This window comes from Nematostella vectensis, chromosome 12 (genome assembly GCF_932526225.1).
Source record: "Nematostella vectensis chromosome 12, jaNemVect1.1, whole genome shotgun sequence".
Lineage (NCBI taxonomy): Eukaryota > Metazoa > Cnidaria > Anthozoa > Actiniaria > Edwardsiidae > Nematostella > Nematostella vectensis.
In genome coordinates, this window is record NC_064045.1 from 14,125,260 (window position 1) to 14,146,195 (window position 20,936).

General features: G+C 42.6%; 2 protein-coding genes and 1 pseudogene across 2 annotated transcripts; 2 read left to right on the forward strand and 1 right to left on the reverse strand.

The window, feature by feature from the left end:
• Positions 1 to 312: 312 nt before the first annotated feature.
• LOC5520175 (QRFP-like peptide receptor) lies at positions 313 to 4,857 on the reverse strand. The gene is made up of 3 exons (XM_001640051.3): positions 4,765 to 4,857; positions 1,999 to 2,225; positions 313 to 1,314 (listed from the first exon to the last, which is right to left on the reverse strand). Exons 2-3 carry the CDS (start codon positions 2,216 to 2,218, stop codon positions 533 to 535), a joined length of 1,002 nt encoding a protein of 333 aa, XP_001640101.1. The 5' UTR covers positions 2,219 to 2,225; positions 4,765 to 4,857; the 3' UTR covers positions 313 to 532.
• A 2,848-nt stretch (positions 4,858 to 7,705) lies between these two features.
• LOC5520257 lies at positions 7,706 to 14,310 on the forward strand (annotated as a pseudogene).
• LOC116603666 lies at positions 14,184 to 16,121 on the forward strand. The gene has a single exon (XM_032365231.2). The coding sequence runs from the start codon at positions 15,236 to 15,238 to the stop codon at positions 15,740 to 15,742; it is 507 nt and encodes a 168-aa protein (XP_032221122.1). The 5' UTR covers positions 14,184 to 15,235; the 3' UTR covers positions 15,743 to 16,121.
• Positions 16,122 to 20,936: the final 4,815 nt, after the last annotated feature.

Genomic DNA, 20,936 nt, shown 5'->3' on the forward strand with positions numbered 1-20,936 from the left:
GCTCGTGTTGATTGTTTACGCGCATTGTTCTATGTGTTCTAATGTGCTAGATCGTTGACGTGCGCGTGTTGATTGTTTACGCGCATTGTTCTGTGTTCTAATGTGCTAGATTGTTGACGAGCGCGTGTTGATTGTTTACGCGTATTGTCCTCTGTGTTCTAATGGGCTAGATTGTTTTAATGTGCTTAACCTTCAGGTTATTTTCTTGTGCTGCCAGCACGTCGGTGTTACACTCTGTAATATGTTATATTTTACCATTTTTGTATCCCCAATCTTGTTGTGGCTTAACCCCCTAAGAACTAATTTTCCAAATTTTATGCCTTTTAACCGGCTATTATTTTATTTAAAATCTAAGGTTCGGTAAACCCGAAATTCAACAAGAACCTGTCAGAAGAATCCTGTATTCCTCAGTCTTTCGAGCGTGGCAGCCATTTTAATTAGCCCCAGGAGCACTCATTTATCACTACCACAGGCATTCACGCGCCCTCGTCCCAGTCTCCTATAATCTATTTGATTTGAGTGACTGTATTTTTCATAGATCAATATTCTCATCAACAGTAGACACCTTGTTCCGTCCTCCCCTCTTATTGACTCCTGTCCTGTCTAATTCGTGTTCGGTACTTGCCCCTTTATCGCCAACACTTCTTTTCCAGAAGCAAATGAGTCGTGCCATTTCGCGGCCAATCCGGTTACTGCTGAGACCGTATATTAATGGGTTTGCAGCAGAGTTCAAGGAAACCATGGCAACGGAGGCCGGGTATGCGATGTTTCCCGCGACCATTTCAGGCGCGAAAGCAGAGAGGACAAATATGGTCAATTCCGGAAGCCAGCAAACTGCATATAGGGCGCTAACGGACAGCGCCAATTTAGTTGCTCGTTTCCGCTGCTTTCTATGTCTTTCTGCATTACGGACAATTTGGGTTACATTTTGATCAAACCATATGGAATAAACCACTTTAGAATATAACAGAATCATCGTCAAACTTGGAAAAATCCCAACTGCGAAAAATGACATCGCGGCGTAGATTCTAAAGGAGTATTCTGTTTCCCATGCCATGTCACAAGAGTCGAACTTCTCGTTGTAGAATTTCGTCTTGAATCCACTGCAATTCCATACTAGTGCCCAGACCCAACATCCCACCACTACGACCTTCAGGCGCCTTTTGATGAGAGACGAGCCGTAGCTGTGCGGCCTTGTGGTAGCGTAGTATCGTTCAATCGCAATAGCAATGAGAAAAGCCGCCGACGCATAACCCGCCACCCATGCAAACGTCTCGCCCGTGATAAAGACGCACAACAGATCTCCAGCTTCACCTCATAGATAAAGAAAGAACATTAAAGGCGAGAAAAAATGAAATGGAAACTGCATGTTATTTTCCATATCAAACTATCTAATGCGCCATTATCACTGCTGAATTTTGATAATTCTAGCTAAGCTACTAAAATATTCTATAGCCTATCTGAAGCGAAAAATGTTGGATTTGAGGTCCGAAAAATGGCAAAGACCAGACCAAAAGCAACGGTTTTAGGGGGCTTTATACAGGCGCGTACCCAGGATTGGCCTGGGGGGGGGGGGGGAGTGCGCAGTCATAGGTATCATATGGAAAAAGCGAAAGTACTTGAAGGTTCCTTAATAAGAAATGACCCACTTTTGCCGCCAAGAGGGGGGGGGGGGGGGAGTGCGCAGTCATAGGTATCATATGGAAAAAGCGAAAGTACTTGAAGGTTCCTTAATAAGAAATGACCCACTTTTGCCGCCAAGAGGGGGGGGGGGGAGTGCGCAGTCATAGGTATCATATGGAAAAAGCATAGTATTTGAAGATTGTACGCTTACGCGCCTGCGTTACAAATTTCTTCAAAATTTGTCTTGGTGGTGGTGGTAGCGCACGTTGAACTATACAACGAATTACAAAATGCGTCAATTATAACAAAGTTTGATCATCATTATCGAGTGCCTAATTTATTACAATTTGCGTTGGATAATTATTTCCACTTTACCTGAAGGATGCGTAAAGGCATCCCGGAACACGAAGGAGGGACTGAAAAACACGAGTAATATCATATCGGATATGGCCAAGTTCACGAGGAGATAGTTCATGGAAGTCCGCGTAGACTTGTTCAGCATGACCACCAAACAGACGAGAAGGTTGCCGAGAGTACCGAACAGGATGACCACAGAGAACGCGACTTTGAGCACGATTTGGCCCGGAGACAGCATGGTACAACTGCAAAGAATGTTAGGAAAACATGAGATAAACTACCGTAAAATTCAGATAATAAGCCCCGGGGCTTATACTTTTCAAAGGCCCTTTTTTGTTCAAAGAATGTAAATTGCTTTTATACAGCCCTCAGAATATAACCCCCCGGGGGCTATATCCTGGGGTTGGGGCTTATTATTGGAGGGATTTTTATGTTAAAAAGATGGGGGGCTTATATTCGGGGGGGGGGGGGCTTATACACGGGGGGGGGGGGGCTTATTATAAAAAATTTACGGTAGCCTGCTCAACAGGCACTAGTTGCGTGAAAGACGGAAAAGCCGAGCTTAGTTAGCCGAAACTGGAATACCGACTTAGTTGCGCGGAAAAACGGAGCCGATATTTTTTTGACTGGCAGTTTGTTTAATGAGACTTTGAATTTTGGCGGTGATTAATCGATATAATAGCGAGCATTTTGGTGCCTTGACCGGGCGCTATGTCCGGTATGGAGCCTTTTCCGTGAGATTTCCCGGGTGCTTTTTCGAGAGCCTGTTTCGCAGACTAGAGATGAAGGACAGAAGGAACTGAAGTGTGCTGTATCTATTAAGCCCCGTGAAAACAGCGCCAGCACCAGCCAGTATTGCTAACAGTCCGCTGTGCTCGGTAGACTACAAGACAAAGCGAATGCTGTCGAACTGCTGTTTTCAGCATCTCCCAACACGGTGTCCCAAACAGCGCCAGTATCAGCCAGTATTGCTGACAGTCCGCTATGCTCGGTAGACTACAAGACAAAGGGAATGCTGGCGAACTGCTGTTTTCAACATCTCCCAACACGGTGTCTCAAACAGCGCCAGTATTATAGGGCTGAGTTAGCATGAAAGACTGAATGTTTTCAAAACAAAAATGTTTGATATGTCAGTTGTATAATTACGAAGCTAACACGTATTCCCCATGCCTTTGGTAGAAACAGCTCTAAAAAGAGAGTCGTTTGACTGGCAGGCCTGCGCATATCTCCCTGCCCACAACATATGAAGAAAACGTTGTCGTTTTGAGGGACTGGTACCGAGGAATCTTAGTTTTTTTTTCAGATACTTTCTCCATTGATCCATTGACCAAAGATGGTCACAGTCACTGTTTTTCTCTTCTGATTACAAGTCATAATGTTTACGAAGCACCTGCGGTACGGCAACCTTAAAAATAACAAGAATCATGCAGTTTTTCCAAATAAGGAATATATTAGTTTCCTTACCCATGCGTCTATGGGCTGCGTGGCGACCTTTTATTATGGGACCTTTAGGTTTCCCGAGCGTCCGCAAAAGCCTGGCGACGAATTTTAGCATGTTTCCCCATGATGGCCAAAAAAATAATACCGATAGTTGTGAAGATGTTCTTTTTTCTGTTGCTGTTGATTTTGCTTTTTTTTCGCACAAAATATCATTCCCCGCCACCTCTTTTTTTTTCTATCTGACCCGTCAAAAGAGCAGGTGTTTATTTGTGGTAATTTTTGCCTGGTTCCATTGACATTCTCTACTTCAAGTTTATGAAAAACCATTCCGGTTCCAAACGTTTGAGTAAACAAATGTGAAAAAGAAATAGTTTTAAAATATAGATTTGACACTCAGTCGAATTGAAACCATAATGTATCTTTGTATCTTAGACTGTAAGATAAATTATACAAATAATATTTGTTTGGCAAGATGCACCCTAATTACCTTAAAATTTGAACTTTCATATAAAACAATTATGGCAATTTTGTACGTTGTATCCTAGATGTTTAATTATTATTATTATTATTAATAGTCTCAACTTTACATATGCGAAACACATTTATTTCCATAAAGATAATATGTTAAAATGCAAAAAAATATCAAGAAATCATAGCTACCTTATCTTGCTCTGTTATAAATTATAAAGGGCATTTCACAGCCAGAATTATCTTAAATTCTTATTGCTTGAAATTTTCAAAGAGTAATGAAAAACAATGTTGAAAAGCGTTATTGTTAACTCGACGCTATTTACCCACTGCAATGACAAGTGAATCAGCCCTAGGTGGTATCTTCGCTACCACAGAGACGAAAATTCATTTACAATATATAAATAACCCCCTTTCTGATACTCTTCCATTCAATTTCTGGCCAAAATTTCGTACAGTACATCATAACACACCATTTGAATTAAAAATAAGATAAAATAAACGTATATTATTTGCATGCAACGTTGATGAAAGACATTTTTCATTTTAGTAGCCAAAAAACTTTTTGTCGCTATTTCTCAAAAAAAAGATAATCGATTAGCTCCAAACCTGGAATTGAGCATTTGTTAATGTTATCAGGTTCAAATAACTTTCTATTGTAACAAAACAAAGTAATGTTTGAAATAGAAATAATCAGAATCTTAATGTTTGTTGAAAAGGCGTAAAAAGCAGACAGAATCAATGTTAACTTGTTTCCCGAGAAATATTGATATTTAGCTCTTGAAAAAGATGTTATCTGGCCATCAGATAAATGTAAAGATAAGGAATGCTGAATGCTGAATACCAGAAAATACTTGAAAAGACGGATTATTTTACCTTAAAAATATATGAAATCTTTGGAGATGTGCTTTCCTTGACTTCGTTTATCAACGCCTCGAGGGCTGGTTTCATTTGAAATAATAATAACCCTTTATTGGCTTTGTAAATATATTTGATTGGACCTTGCCCAACTGACTTTTCTGTGATTGGTTGATATTATTCATTGCCTGGTGCGATTATTATCAAAAGGAATAATTGAAGTTAAATATACAGTGTGCTGAATGCGTAAATGTTTAAAATCTAAATGGAAATATTGAATTCCTCTTTAAACACCATATGGTAGACACTGCCAATTTAAATTACGATGTGCACAATGTTTATGGGTACCTTTCTAATAAATAATTAATTGCCGCAATTACTATTCCAGTGTTATTGAAAAGGTGCCTTGGAAATTATATTAGCTTAAACAAAAGAAATGCTGCAAAGAATTTGTGCGCGCACTAAAGCAAAACTCTCTAAAAACACGAGAATGAAAAGAGAAAAAAAAATTGAGCTTGTTCATGACATGAAAACGATGAAAAAAGACCATACATCCAAACAGGCGCTGAATCATCGTATGGCAGCTAAAGCTTTACGGCTAGGCTTGAGATTTCGGCTCCAACACCGCTATCTAGCGAACTGTGTAACACACAGGTACCGAGGCACCCGCGCATTAATGGGGAGGCAATAACCAGGTTCCCAGCCCTGTCTTATAGTCGGTTACGCCACGCACAGGGCTGTGACGTAGGGTGAGAAATATCGAGTTCTATTTATGCCCCTAGAATGTCTTGGGTCTTGTTCAGTCCCAGCAGCAGTGATGTAACGCACGTGCTCATGGTCTCTCTTTTGTAACTCAATAAAAATAATAAAACACGTTACGTTACAGTTAGCCCGGGCTCACGGCGAGTGTAGAAAGTCTATTACAGAGTTTGTATGAGCGAATTGAGCTTGTTGCAAGTCTTGTTGCAATATTTCTGACTAGAAAATAAAAATAGTAGTTTGAAGGTGTGCATTTCTAACCTGATGCTGCCATTCTAAGCTGTTTTAGCCAATGCCGATTCTTCTGACATGGTAAACTCCCACAGCCGCCAAATTCAAACATGCTCCACGACCGATCGCTTCAAAATCCAACCTCGCAAGGCAAATCAAACAACACAGAATTATAACACACATATTTATTATCCCAGTCATACCTTCAATCGGCTACTCGTCCCCAGAAAAAAAATATGTATATCGTACTAGTACCTACCTACCCACCCACACCTACCTACCTACCTACCTACCTACCTACCTACCTACCTACCTACCTACCTACCTACCTACCTACCTACCTACCTACCTACCTACCTACCTACCTACCTACCTACCTACCTACCTACCCACCACCCACCTACCTACCTACCTACCTACCTACCTACCTACCTACCTACCTACCTACCTACCTACACCTACCTACCTACCTACCTACCTACCTACCTACCTACCTACCTACCTACCTACCCACACCTACCTACCTACCTACCTACCTACCTACCTACCTACCTACCACCTACCTACCTACCTACCTACCTACCCACCCACACCTACCTACCTACCTACCTACCTACCTACCTACCTACCTACCTCACCTCTGCGACCTCTCTCAAACAGTGCAGGATTGAGCCCTGAAGTGGGATATTATAACATTTCCCTTATCTTTAGTGATACTTTTTCACACAACCCATACAAGGTGCTATTATAGCCATCTCTCATCTAACTTGTAGCTCATGAAAAAGCGGTAAAACGGGTCAATCTTCCATTAGAGTTAGTTTTAAATACACGTTATTATTACAAATTATTTACGCTTGTTTGAGGTATCTTTAAGGGGGTAAATTCATGCCTTACCACGCCCATTTTAGTATCTTTTAGGGTTAAAATATAACCAGACCACGCCCACTTTAGTATCCTTCAGGGTTAAAATATAACCAGACCACGCCCATTTTAGTATGTTTTAGGGTTAAAATATAACCAGACCACGCCCATTTTAGTATGTTTTAGGGTTAAAATATAACAAGACGACGAACACTTTAGTATCTTCTAGGGTTAAAATATAACCAGATCACGCCCATTTTAGTATCTTTTAGGGTTTAAATATAACCAGACCACGCCCACTTTAGTATATTTTAGGGTTGTTTGAAAAAAAAAATCCCGACGATAATCCCCGTCCGTTTTATATCGGAGTACACCCCCCCCCCCCCCTTGGGCCATCTCTCTCACTATTTTAAAGTCTTGTAGTATTTCACATTTAGAAAAGATGATTGAGCCCTGAAGAGGAAGGAAAGTCTACTATAATACACTTCTCCTTGTATTTTATGTCATTCTATGGCACACTATGGCCCGTCTCCCAGTCCCACGGACCGCGTTACGCAGCTCTCTCATCTTTCAGCAATAGATCGCAGGGTTGATAGCGGAGTTCAGCACAAGGCAGACCTTCTCGGCCTTCCACGAGAAGGCGCCGATTCTACGATTGCTTGTTATCGCGTAGTAACACATGGATACGAATATTGGGAGGTAGCAGAGATGAAAGATAGGTATATGTAGAAGGAGCTTATGAGGGATTTCCTGTATTGTTAGATGCTTTATGGACTACCAGTGTTGGATGGCTGGGATCCAGACTCCTCTAAGAAGTCAGTTCTATCGATGTTGACTTGCACTTGCTATTAAATGGCGGCCAGGTTATGCAACTCCGTGTTTTTCGGGGTTTTCATGCGGAAAAACTATCAAAGCCTACAGGTAGGCTAGACGACTGCTGCTTAGTGTCTATATTTTATTTGATTGATTCTTTTTTCCTGAGGTTAGTTTCCTTGCTCGATATTTTTATTTTGAATCGTATGTGCCTTTCAGGTAAAAATTATTTGTTCGATTTTTTTTTTCTTAGCCACTACTAATCTACCCTATCGCCCGATCGCCCGATCGCCCGATCGCCCGTGCTAGCCATGTTCAAATATGGTCCATGTACATGAAGTCATGAAGTATATTGCCGAAAAGACTGTCCGCTGACCAGGCCGGAAGTTCATCTAAATGTAAGTGAAACACGGTAAAAAATATGGACTGTAGTTGGAGTTGATGAAGTACATCAGTCTTGAAAATTTTACCGCAATGTTTAACACAATGTCCCTGAGGTACCTGATAGTTCTATTTGCGGCCTGTGTGAGTGATACCGATGCCTTTCAAGCTGGAGGTATTTAAAAGCTACGCATTAGAATATGTAGTTTAACCCTCTCAGGGACAGCGGAACTCTATCAGATCATTAAAGCCCCATTTATACTAAAAAAATTTTGTTGACAACTATATTTGTTGGTATCTACACTAGCAATTTTTTATGTGTGACAATTTAAAAAAAAAGCAAATCGCTAGATTGACAAACAGCTTAAACAGTAACTACCGACTACCGACAAAACATGAAGAAAACTAGTGTCTAGCGACAAAAAAAATATTTGCCGGCTACCAACAGTGTTATTTCAGGTATTTTTACTTTTTACTTCCATCGTCAATCTACTTAAATCCGGCCATTTCAGAATCTTTACTATGTATTTCCTGTTGCATCAACTTTTCAGTCAATTATTAACCCATAATTTATTTATTATCAATAAGTTATTAATTACTTATCAATCCTAAATAATGTTTAATCTTGTTTATACGTGAAATCTAGTACAAAAGCGAATACTAGCTTAGATTCACTGGCTACCGACAAAGACTGATAATTCTTACCACCCTGTTTTGAGAAGCTATTTTTGCCACATAAAAATTGCACACTTTGACCCATTTACAGCCCTCGCCTCCTTTAAAGACCATATTACACAAGGCATTGCAAGTTGCAAGGAAAATAGTTTTAGTTTCTACTTTTCTTAGCATTTCAAAAACCATGTTTCTGCAATTTTTTTTGTCATTGTTGCAGTTCAAAATTCAGGAAATATTTTTCCATCTAGCTGTTTTTTTTAAGACTCTCCTCTATTTCTAGTGTAGCATATCAATGGAGCGTTTAAAATCTTACGTAGGGCACTCTTTTTTTGGGCTTGCAGTCCTCCCTCCTGATTGATGGTAATTATCTCTGCTAACGTTTAACAACCTAGAAAAATACTATTGCTGTGAAAGCTTCAATTACATCAGCTAATTTAAGGAACTATTGTGATAATTTGGTAAATAAATTAAAAAACTCATTTCACATAGTTTCTTCTCATAATTTATTTCCCATTTTTGAATACATAAATAAAAACAATTAACATGGGGCTAACTATAGTGCTCTTTAGCGTAATTTAAGCATAAATAACCATCACTTTAGATATTTAAACTTTTCACTTTAATTAACACAACAAAATGTTGAAATACAATAACAATATATTATTCTGGCAGCTTGGTAAAGGTAATATATAACACATTTGGGAAAATTGTGGTGGCTTCATAGAGGTACAAAATACAGTGTGTGTGTGGGGGGGGGGGGGGGGAGGGGGGTGGGCTCTCCACAAAAAAATGTACATATGCTTGTCCTATCCCTAAGGGTATAAAATTTGCCTCAAGTGTAGACCACACTTGCAGGACAATGTTGTTTTGTTTACGTTTTAAATATTCAAAACTCTCATCCTTTTTAAAAATACAACTTTCCCTGTATTATTTGATATTCAATAAATAGAATTGACCTATTTTTGTTGTAGGATGTATGGAGTAGCCTATGATTTAAGCGGATTTAATTTACTACTGGGATACGTCTTATTTGCATAGGGTTTCATAGCCTACTAAAGGACGCGCCACGCAAGTAGGATTGTGTATTTAATACATGAGCCACGGCATGCATGTGTTCGACACCCACCCAATGGGAATGATCATTGTTTCCTAATGACTTCTATTCCTTTCCAGGATCTGTGGATATCGTATACACCTCCAGATCAGGCCATGACTCTGCAGATTGTGGAAGGAAGAGCGACCCATGTGCATCTATCTCCATGGCTGTGAGCCATGCAAGGGTAAAAGGAAGCCTAATTTACATAGACGGCACAGGGACATCCACCAACCCTTACACATGCATCAACGTGACGTCACAACATCCAGGGATTTACGTGGATAGGAGCATGTCACTGATTGGTTACCAGTCTCCAGGAGTAATTGAGTGTGGGCATGGACAGGAGTTAACATTTCAAGCAAAAGGAGGAAATGAAATGATCGTTAAGTTGATTGGCTTAGTGTTTCGCAACAGCACGTTACAAGTGGTGGACTCTTCCATAGCGGTTGACAGCTGCCAATTTCTTGGAGACAAACAGCCAATCAGCGTAACACAAGACACACAACCAGTTGACATAACAATTTCTAACTCCTCTTGTGTGAATACGACCTCTTTTATATCAGTTGAGATGAATGCCAATAATGTATCCGGTAATACTGTTAGGGTTAAAATAGCTGACTCGAGTGTTCAGGGCTTAAATGACAACCTCAACGTTGCCAAAACTTCCAAGGGAAAAGGAACCGCTTTAATAGTGACCCAAACCAATATATCACCCCATGTGATAACTATTGATATTCACCTCCGGAATGTCAGCGTTGTTGGCAACCAGCTCAGCAATAACGGCTTAATTCACGTGGAGGTTTCAAGTGGAATCAGTTGCAATGTTGACTTGAACAACGTGACAGTCACGAGAACAAACAATTTAGGAACCAGGAACGGAGTTGTTGTAATCCTAGGGTTCAGCCAGTCGAATATCTTAATTGCAAACACTTTATCCAAGGAAAATCATAATACACGATTTCTTTACATGATTACTGCAAATGGTGTTGTGAGAGTAGTCAATAGCTCATTCGCGGGTCACAGCAGCGTCGGGAATGGGGCAGTGTTGTACATCTACGCAGTTAACGATGCCAAACTCAAAGTCGAAAACACTACATTTGAAAGAAACGTTGCCGAAGGTTCTGGTGGATGTTTCAGTGTAACTGGACACACATCCATCGTGAATATTTGGGGTTCAATGTTTTCTGATTGCAGTGGGATAAAGGCGTCCGGTGTTGGTGACTTTACTACGACATCGTCATCATCATCACTTGTAGTGACTGTTAACGCCTCACGTGTAAATGGAAGCTCTAGTAAAGGCCCTGGAGGCGTGTTTGGTTGCCATGGACCCAATGTAATCATGTCAATCAAGAATACTACCATCACCGATAGTAAGGCCGGAAAGGTAGGCTTTGGCGGGGTAGTGGCCATCGGTCAAGGATCCCAGGGCATGTCGGGAAATGTTGATATTAAATTTGACAATGTTAACGTCGAGGGTACTTTCTCCCGTGGCGGAAGTGTTATTTCTGCAAGTTTTCTTGGCGAAGGTTTCTTGACGATTTCCAACAGTACCCTTAAAACTATTGGTACGAATGGCCCCGGGGGAGCAATATATTCATTCGGTGGCAAAGTAACGGTCAATCTCTTGAGTACAGTATTCCAAGGGTGTTATGCTGCACTTGGGGGTGGAGTATTATATGTTATGGGGTTGAAACGTTGCCATTGCCACAATATTCATGTCATGGATTCATCTTCGGAAAGTGAGGGTGGCGCTTTCTATGTACAAGGCCCCGATATGGAAATTTCCATCCACAATTCTTATTTTAATAACAATTCCGCAGTTGAGCTGAATGGTGGAGTATGGTCCTTTGACCAATCCAAAGGAGCTGTGGCGATCAACATAACGGACTCTTTTTTCGTGTCTAACACTGCGCATGCGCGTGGTGGTGCGATTTGCGTATGGCAAAACAAGGTCCGTCTACATGTTAGCAATTCAGTATTTACAAATTGCACAAGTCGTGGTCTGCCTGGTGGAGCGGTGTATTTAGATCTACTCGGCTCCTCAAACGTGGAATTTACTTCCAGCAAATTTGTGAACAACTCTTCCCCGCATGCGCCTGGAGGTGGGATATATGTACAAACAACTGGCGATATTCTTGTAGATCCCGGATGTGTACCAAAGGGTTCCCACACTGTCAAATACCGAAAATGGAACCACACTTCAACAATTCAAATATCTGATACGGATTTCTATGGGAATCTCGCGTTATCGGGAGGCGCGGCCTATTTCACGCAAGGGCAAATATATCTCGATCGTTGTCGGTTCGTGGATAATTTTGCTTCGGCCAGAAGTGGCCATATAGAGGTCGATAGCGATTCCACGGGTATGGTGATCTCAGATTCTAATTTTACCCAGAACCAACACACAAAATACTACGAGGGAATCTCCTTCTCGACAGCGACTTTTATCTCAACGGATAGCGCTGCTCCGTTAGTGTTTGACAATACCATTATGGATTCGAGAGCAAAAAGAGCGTTAGACACTACTTTGCGAATCTCCAAAGGAGGGGAGGTGGATTTCATTGATTCCATGATAAAATGTCCAATCGGTAGCAGTCTAACTGTGTTTAATTTCACCAACAAAATCACACAGAATTGTACGATCTGGATCACAAGCCTTCAGTTCGACTGCCACGCATGCGCGAACGGACTTTACAGCTTGTTGCGAGGCTCCAGCAATGGCACCGCCCCGGCCAGCGGTCTCCAGTGTTTGCCATGCCCGTTCGGCGCAAGCTGTGCTGGTGAAATCAAAGCGAATAATGGTTTCTATGGTTACCGAGTACGGGACTCTCCCCCCGCGCTTAACTTCACGGTTTGCCCTGTGGGTTACTGCAGATCACCTCCCCCTGATGAAACAGGTTACAATTCCTGCCTTGGGAATCGTACGGGCACCCTGTGTGGTATGTGTAATCGGGGGTACACAGCGACCGTGTTATCTCCTGAGTGCATACCGCGAGGGGAGTGTACCGACACGTGGATGTGGGGTGTGGCCGTCGTTTTCATCCTCCTCGTAGCTCTGTATCTCGTTTCTAAACCCCCCGTCTTCGCATTCCTGGTTAGTCATATTTTATGGGGCCGGTCCGAACCGCTTGATGATCCTTGTGTGACGCGTGACGAGTCTGGCGTTACATTTGAGCACGATGGCGTCGGTAAAGACCCTGGTCTGACTCACGATGCAGGATTCTTGAAGATTTTGTTCTATTTCTACCAAGTGGCTAATCTTCTACTGGTGTCTACGACCTTCCGTTCGCTGACAAGTACCATGCTCCTGCGACCCCTCTTGGGGCTGTTTAATTTTCAACTGCATCTGAGCTCAAAGGGGTTCCTCTGCCCTTTCCTCGGAATGAGCGCCGTTACCAAAGAGCTTTTCATGGCATCGCAAGTACTAGCAGTACTTATAGCGGTCCTCCTGTGTTTTATTGCCCATCGTGTATTGCGTGCTATCACCAAACGCCCTCCACCCAATAGCGGACGGTACCTCGGTGCTGTCTTGGAAACTTTCTTGCTAGGCTATACAGTATTGGCTACTACCTCCTTTAATTTGATACGATGCGTCCCCTTGCCTGTTGGACGGCGATTGTTTATCCAGGGAGAGGTCCCTGGATAAACAATCCCAGGTCTCACCGACTGCTGCGGCATATCTGTGGGTACCGCTACACCCTTGATGGAAGCCAAACCCCCGCTTGGAAGCCGTCGGTCGAAAAGGTCCTTTACGGTCCGTTCATTAACCCGGTCGACGTTTCAGACGGGGTTAAGTACTGGGAAAGCGTGCTCATTGGTCGTCGGCTGGTGCTTATCGCTATCTACGCGTCCATCTCAGACGTGCTCACGCGCCAACTAGCCCTCACATTTGTCAGTGTTCTGATCCTTTTCCATCACCTCTTTGTCCGTCCATTCCATGATTTCAAAGCCAATGTCGCTGAGGCAGTATCTCTGCTGTGTCTTGTCGTCCTTGCTCTCGCTAGTGTCCTACGGGCGTGTTTCACGTCCTTGGGGCAGGAACCTCGAGGGGCATTCAAGTCCCTTATCGTGGCGTGTGATTGGCTGGAGGTGTCTCTGCTTGGAGTAGTCCCTGGTCTGTTTGTCCTTGTCGCTTTGATCTCTGTTTTGTCACAAGTAGCACGCCTTATTTGGGTCATTGTAAGTCTTCTTTGTCGCAAAGTTATCAACAGCAAAAAGAGGCAACCCTTACTCGAGGTCACAAGTCACACAGGAGAGTCTGCTGATGCTGATGGCAGCTAAAATTTAGCTGAAGTATCAGGCCTTTTTGTTTAATATGGCTAATATCGTCGAGATTGCCGTGGTGATGGTGATTATGGCGATTATGGTTGATGGTGATGGTGATGGTGATGATGATGGTAATGGTGATGATGGTGATAGTGGTGGTGATGTTGATTATGGTGCTGATAATGATTATGGTGACGATTATAATAATGGATCGTAGAAAAACATGCGATGGTGATGGTGGTGATGGTGGTGATGGTGGTGGTGATGTTGATGATAATGGTGGTGGTGGTGGTGATGATATGGTGGTGGTGGTTGTGATGGTGATGATGATGATGGTGATGGTGATGATATGGTGGTGAAAATGGCGATGGTGGTTGTTGATGATGATGATGATGATCATGTTTATGGTTGATGGTGATGATGATAATGATGATGGTGGTGGTGATAGTGACAACGCTAAGTGTGGCATCGCCTGAAGGCGCGAAGAAGAAATAGCTAGCGCGGGTTATTACACCGCCATAAGCCCGAAAGTGCGACGAAGAAATACCGAGCGCGAGGCAGCGGTTGACCCGCCAAAGCTTTGCGCTATGTATTGTAAGGAGGATTTTGAAACTATTCGTAAAGGATCATGGAAATGCCCCCCTTGCTGCGCACACGCAAAGCTTTGTTACAATTCTGCCCATGGCAGGTAATGACAGGCTGTTGCCATGGGAACTCGCGGAGGGATGCCTAAATTCGGTGCATTCAGCGCACGCAAGTAGAGTTAGTCGATGAAGGACCTAAGCTTGATATATAAGAACTGCATTTTCTTTTACACCATTGTTGGCATCACGTTGTCGCGTCAAAATAACACCCTCCGTGACGCTTGAAAAATAGGGACGTGAAGAAAATAAAACAAATATCACTCTACGTGACCTTTCCTTATAACAACTTCCGATCACACAACGAAACATGCCCGTTTACTTTTCGGTTCATTCGGGCATATTGTTCTTTCTTCGTGGGCCCTTCGGGAAAAATCCGCTGTTTTGCGGAATATGAGACTTGTGTTGTTTTGAAGGCTTACAAGTTTCCTATTGGTCCCCTCTTTGTCACCTGTCGTCTGCGGCAGCTCGGGGCAAAATCAAAGATAACCTTTTCCACTCGTAATAACAACAGGGGTTGTCTGAACGTAAATCTGCTTTGTGCAACCCAAAAAGCGAGGGCAAGAGAATTCACCCTTCGACCTCGACGAAAACCTTGCTGAGAGAGACATACAACACACAGCAAGCGTCTCACTAGCCCGCCACTAAAACACTTGTAAGTCAGTGGGGAAGAGCGGTATAAGCTTTAATACTGGGCTATCTGAAGTGGGTTTCCGGTTGGCTTTATTGCTTTTGTTCAACCTAGTTGACAAAACTAAGCGCAGCAATGGCGCTTTTGGATAAACCCGTGTCCATGAACGAGCTGGGGGCCGCAGTAGTACAAGATATCGGTGCAGTAGCGCACATCCAGCTCTCGCAAGAGAAGAATGAGCTCTCAACAGTATGGGAAAGCATGTACTCCAAAGGATTAGGAAGGAAAGTAAGCTCGCAGTGCTATTATACACCTGAGGATATCGAGCGAGCGAGGAAAGAGGACGAAGAGAAAGCAGAGAAGGCGAAGGAGGAGAGGGAGCGTGCGGGAAGCATTCAGGAAAATCACGAGATTGCAGAGAAAGATCAGGCGAACGCGGCGGGATCACATGACGGCAAAGAAAGCCTAAAAGATCTGGCGAGCGTGCATTTCGAGAGAGCTCTTAGTTCCGGACGTGCTCATGTTTTTGACGAAGGCAGGCATTACCGCCGGCGAAGGACTCTTTCTGGGGAATTTAGCAACTCAGCGCCGAAAAGTCAAAGACAAACAGCTCGCAATAAAAGCTCTGGAGACGCTTTGTAACTGAACACAATTTGCCCGGATGCCGAAGGTCTAGATGCGTGAACCTGTACATTATAAAACTTTGCAGTTACAGATATTTTTTAGATGAAGTGAATCACATTTATACTACCCACATAAATCACATATTTTGTACATAGGTAAACATTAGTTTGGTTTGTTAGACGGGTCATGCTACTATACTCTCAATGATAGCAATATGTACTTTACTCTAGTTTTTTATACTGCGAATATACTGATTTCATACTGGCTATATTCTTTGCTGTTTATCCAGTGAACTGGTGCTTTGTTTGGATTAATCTTTGATTTATATTTTATTGACTTACGTACGAAGTCAGTGGTTTATCATCTGATTACAAAATAAATAAACCAATGCAATGTAGCTAGTTGATTTTTTTCTATGGCATTTTTGACTCCGATCGAAAATACGATTTATGCATGACCAAGGCTAAAAACACGTTCCTAAGTATTCAATTAATTATGTTTATTGTGGCTAGATTACCTTGTAATCAAATTTGCATTTCATTTAATATATTATTACTTTTTGTCACGAAACAAAATGCTTTGCGCAAACAACATAACGCCTAGTGAAGAATTTGAAATGTTTTATTTTTGAGAATACGAATTGTAGCAGAAAGATATATTGCTTCTTATAACATTTTCTTAAAAATTAAACAAATTCACTTAGGGACAGTGCGAGACGGTATAAACACGGCGGTGTAGTCGGTAATATGAGGATCTCCGGAACGCGAAGTCCTGAGCGTAGATATTGAGGAGTCATCTGAACTTCTTTTCAAGGATATATCAGCAATAATTGGTTTCTTCACGCTGCATTTTACAAAAGAAATCACAAACAGAAAAGGAAATCGGACTATTTAGCATCTAGTTTCGTTTCAAATACACCTTTTTCAATAAAGGTTGTCAGTGCAAATGGCAGTTCTACGACCGAAAGTAACCATGCCTCTCGAAGAATATGGATAAATCAAAACAATTACCCATTAAAGGTTACCAATGCTTGGCTCTGACATTGCTGGACTTTATTTAACACCTTAAATTTTACGGATAATTAGTACCCATAAGCCATTTACCATTGACCATTGGCACAAGCTTTTGTGAAATACTTTGCAATCCGCTATCCAATGTTATGCCCTCCGAAATGAACTTCAGCTGAATCCGCTTATTTCTTCGCTGCTGACTCCTGAGATTCCTCATTTTACCGAGAGCCGTATAAACACATGTACCTTAAAAGTTAGCCGTGTTTATTATCACCATATAAGATTTGATAGGACTATTTAAATTTTTGAAAATACATTAAAGGATTTTAAGTTTTTCCTTATCAGATTGCATTGTTTCATCATCATCAATTTACTTTACGTCTTTTTATATCATATTTTCGCCGATAAGCGCACGTTTTGGATTTACCTAAGGTCACGTCCCTGAGAGAAACGTGCAGCTTTCAAATGTCTTCACAAGACGACAACACGCAACACGACATGAGCAACACACAACACGACATGAGCAACACGGCATTTGCAACACGCAACACGACATGAGCAACACGCAACACGACATGAGCAACACGCAAGACGACATGAGCAACACGCAACAGCGCCATGAGGAACACGCAAGACGGCATGAGCAACACGACATGAGCAACACACAACACGACATGAGCAACACACAACACGACATGAGCAACACGCAACACGGCATGAGCAACACACAACAACGGCATAAGCAACACACAACACGACATGAGGAACACACAACACGACATGAGTAACACACAACACGACATGAGCAACACGCAACACGGCATGAGCAACACGCAACAACGGCATAAGCAACACACAACACGACATGAGGAACACACAACACGACATGAGGAACACTTCATGTGCTACACTCAACACGGCATGAGCAACACGCAACACGGCATGAGTAACACGGCATGAGTAACACACAACACGACATGAGCAACACGCAACACGACATGAGGAACACACAACACGACATGAGGAACACTTCATGTGCTACACTCAACACGGCATGAGCAACACGCAACACGGCATGAGTAACACACAACACGACATGAGGAACACGCAACACGACATGAGTAACACACAACACGACATGAGGAACACTTCATGTGCTACACTCAACACGGCATGAGCAACACGCAACACGGCATGAGTAACACTCAACACGGCATGAGCAACACGCAACACGGCATGAGCAACACGCAACACGGCATGAGTAACACACAACACGACACGAGCAACACGCAACACGGCATGAGCAACACGCAACACGACATGAGGAACACTTCATGTGCTACACTCAACACGGCATGAGCAACACGCAACACGGCATGAGTAACACTCAACACGGCATGAGCAACACGCAACACGGCATGAGTAACACACAACACGGCATGAGCAACACGCAACACGGCATGAGCAACACGCAACACGGCATGAGTAACACACAACACGACATGAGCAACACGGCATGAGTAACACACAACACGACATGAGCAGCACGCAACACGGCATGAGTAACACACAACACGACATGAGCAGCACGCAACACGACATGAGTAACACACAACACGGCATGAGTAACACACAACACGACATGAGCAACACGCAACACGACATGAGCAAAACACAACACGGCATGAGTAACACACAACACGACATGAGCAGCACGCAACACGACATGAGTAACACACAACACGGCATGAGTAACACACAACACGACATGAGCAACACGCAACACGACATGAGCAGCACGCAACACGACATGAGTAACACACAACACGGCATGAGCAGCACGCAACACGACATGAACAAAACACAACACGGCATGAGTAACACACAACACGACATGAGCAGCACGCAATACGGCATGAGCAACACGGCATGAGCAATACCACATGAGCATCACGCAACACGGCATGTGCAATACGCAACACGGTATGAGCAACACGCAACACGGCATGAGCAACACGCAACACGGCATGAGCAACACGCAACACGGCATGAGCAACACGCAACACGGCATGAGCAACACGCAACACGGCATGAGCAACACGCAACACGGCATGAGCAACACGCAACACGGCATGAGCAACACGCAACACGGCATGAGCAACACGGCATGAGCAACACGCAACACGGCATGAGCAATACCACATGAGCATCACACAACACGACATGAGCAGCACGCAACACGGCATGAGCAACACGCAACACGGCATGAGCAACACGCAACACGGCATGAGCAACACGGCATGAGCAGTACCACATGAGCATCACGCAACACGGCATGTGCAATACGCAACACGGTATGAGCAACACGCAACACGGCATGAGCAACACGCAACAACGCAATGAGCAATACCACATTAGCAATACGCAACACCGCCAAAATGAGCTTAAGAATACTAGAGAATATAAGGTCTTGGGTGAAAGGTAATCAAGCTTCTTGCTTTACTTCTTAGAGTTGTGAGTTGTGTGTCGATTAAATTATGTAAATATTATAGTAGGAGAGAAAGTTTAATTAAAAGAGAAGGGCATTCAAGAATTTGTCTTTTTTTAGACAAGAGGGACTAATATTTTAGCATTCTACTCGAATAACTCGAACTGACTTCGAATTCCCTAGGGACTAATGTTTTAGCATTCTACTCGAACTCCCCACTAACTCTTCCTGTTTCTCGTTTCCCTGAGGGTTTACGTTTATAGGGTTCAACTTAATAGTTTAAACGACGTAAAATCCAACACGTGTATAATTTTAACAATACAATACAAAACAATATATTTTCAATTTGTACCACAAAAAAATTACAATAATAAATACCTTTGTACGGGTACCGGCTGTCTAGATATAACTAAGGAGCTAATCTAGACAACCAAAATTAAAAGACCATTTTCACGATGTTGCGCGCGCATCCAAAATGCCACAGACTGGCGGGCCACAGCTGATCTGAAATGTCGTACGAAGTGGAGTTTACAGAGAAGCTTTCGAAAAAGCTGCCAGAGTGCTTCTTTTATAAGAGTTTTGGCACTAGAGTCAAATTCCCCTTTGTCCGCATCATGGCCCGCCACAGTCTGTGGCATTTTGGGCGCGCGCGCAACATCGTGAAAATGGTCTAAAGAAATAGTCGTCAGACTAGGAATAGGTGCAGTAACAGTAGAAAATGGACAAGCAAGAATTGACATAATTTCCAGCATTACTGGGCGTCAAAACGTTCGTACCAGCACGTCAGCAGCAATAGTTTTGGTGTCTTTAAAAATGTAAACATATCAGTAATCATGTATGATTTCGATGGAAGCTGTTAAAATTTATTTTGAATTCTCTAAAATGCAATGTTTTGCTGAATCATTTTCCATGTCTCTATAGGCATTTCTTTATAGAGGGGGGCGTAAGGGTTTGCGGTGATGCGGTTTTGCCTTAAATCTAATCGTATACTGCTCTCTCATAAGATCCGTTCTGGAATACGCTGGTCCGGTTTTTGCAAACCTGCCATGTTATCTATCCGATGCTATAGAGCATGTCCAGAAAAGGGCACTTCGTATTATCATTCCCGGAGTCAGCTATGATGACGCTCTTGCCACGTTAACTCTTAACAAGTTGTCGTTGCGCAGGAAAACAAATTGCCAGAAATTTGTTTCAAACATCAAGAAAAATAATCCGCTATACCAACTCATTTCATCATGTCGAGTTAAAGTAGACCATAATTATGCTCTTAGATCTATTGGAACAAGCTTTTGTACCTGCCTGTCTGTCTGTCTGTCTGTCTGTCTGTCTGTCTGCCTGTCTGTCTGTCTGTCTGTCTGTCTGTCTGTCTGTCTGTCTAGCGCGGTTTTTCGTATTTCATTCCTCCATATTGCGGTAATAGACGCGGTTTACGCTTATTGGTTTATTTTGAAAGCTTTTCTTTGCGGTTTCTATGCGTATTTCTGTGCGGTTTTCGCACGCCTCCCTCTTTATAATTTTTCCAAACTTTGTTTTTTACGGTAGAGAAATTAAAGACAGTAGAGAAATTAAAAACAAGACAGGGCCAATTTTCAGTTTCGTACAGGGGTCCAGAAATCTGGAGTGACCTCACTTCACAAGCAAAACATTGCAGATCATTAAATATGTAAAAAAAAAAAAAAGATTGTAAAGGACGATATTCTTTCTCAAAAAGCAG

What these genes read in the sequence shown, in the direction of transcription:
- LOC5520175 (XM_001640051.3), bottom strand. Translation starts at nt 2,218, where the DNA reads ATGCTGTCTCCGGGCCAAATCGTGCTCAAAGTCGCGTTCTCTGTGGTC. An exon ending in TGCCTTTACGCATCCTTCAG is followed by an intron (nt 1,315 to 1,998) that starts GTAAAGTGGAAA and finishes TTTATCTATGAG; the next exon opens with GTGAAGCTGGAGATCTGTTG.
- LOC116603666 (XM_032365231.2), top strand. Translation starts at nt 15,236, where the DNA reads ATGGCGCTTTTGGATAAACCCGTGTCCATGAACGAGCTGGGGGCCGCA.